Source organism: Echinops telfairi, unplaced genomic scaffold (assembly GCF_000313985.2).
Source record: "Echinops telfairi isolate 266 unplaced genomic scaffold, ASM31398v2 ScPeMD7_23;HRSCAF=83, whole genome shotgun sequence".
Lineage (NCBI taxonomy): Eukaryota > Metazoa > Chordata > Mammalia > Afrosoricida > Tenrecidae > Echinops > Echinops telfairi.
In genome coordinates, this window is record NW_022103920.1 from 10,019,804 (window position 1) to 10,020,939 (window position 1,136).

General features: G+C 54.8%; 1 protein-coding gene across 1 annotated transcript in view; it reads left to right on the forward strand.

Moving 5' to 3' along the window:
* The window catches only part of MTPN (myotrophin), a 10,693-nt gene that overhangs the window by 1,767 nt on the left and 7,790 nt on the right, over positions 1-1,136 (forward strand). Inside the window, exon 2 of the mRNA XM_004707901.2 lies at positions 988-1,101. Within this exon, the coding sequence (XP_004707958.1) occupies positions 988-1,101 (114 nt within the window). The remainder of the gene's footprint in view (positions 1-987; positions 1,102-1,136) is intronic.

Consider the following 1,136-nt stretch of genomic DNA (forward strand, 5'->3'; position numbering starts at 1 on the left):
AGTGTATGTGTGGTTTTTCTACAGATGTAGCTGATGATGCCTGTGGCCCTGAGCACACATGTGATTACAGATCCGCTGGAGGTCCAGGTGGTAGTTAGTCTGAATCCTCGGCTGATGAGCCACCTTTTGGAGGGCTTGTTTTCTGGGATTATCCCACCCACACCCGAGGCCTTCTGAGAGCTGATTTGTATGGCCCCAACTCCTGCTGTTCACAGCCCCTTTCATGTTTGAGATGGCATATTTAGCTGTGCGATTGCTGATGACACCACTGTCTGACATCTGCACCCCTGTCGGCTTGTACACACCCTCTTCCCCACTGCCCCTCATGTTGCCTGGCCCACAGGAGGGCCTGTGGAAGCTTTTGCTGGATGAACAAGATGGATTCCCATTGGCTGACACTCAGCTGAGCGGAGTGCGGTGGCTAACTTCATCTAAGACCTGTCGCTTTGGAAAGTGAAAAGACATGTTCCACAAACCACGTCAGACCCTGGTTTTCAAGGTCACCCATCTCCTTGGTGGTTAGGTACCATCGGGTCGATTCTGGCTCTCGGCCAGTCTCCCTGGTGCCATTTGCCATTGTTGTGTCCAGTCCTATTTGATGACTGTCACACCCAGCAGTCACTGGTGCAGTTTCGAGTTTGGTCAAGTATCATGTCCCTGGACACAAACTGTAGGAGCCCTGGTAGCTAGTGTGGTGGCTACACACTGGGCTGTGACCCACCATAGAACCCACCAGCTGCCCCACAGGAGAAAGACGGGACCTTCAGCTCCCGTAAAGAGTGACAGTCTCAGAAACTCACAGGGGCAGTTCCACCTGCCCTCGGAGGTCACCGTCAACTCGAGGGCAGGGAGTTTGGTTTTCGTGTGTGTGTTTGGGCACAAACTGTGTTTCACGCAATTTGTGGGGCTTTAAGGAAGGGAATCGTTGGGTGGCTGGCTTGCCTGGCAGTCCAGCATAGAGGTCAACGCTGTCCCCTTCTCTTGCAGGGGGAGGACGTCAACCGGACGCTGGAGGGCGGGAGGAAGCCTCTGCACTATGCCGCTGACTGCGGGCAGCTGGAGATCCTAGAATTCCTGCTGCTGAAAGGCGCCGACATCAACGTGAGTACAGGCTCCCGCCTCTGGCCTCCTGGTTC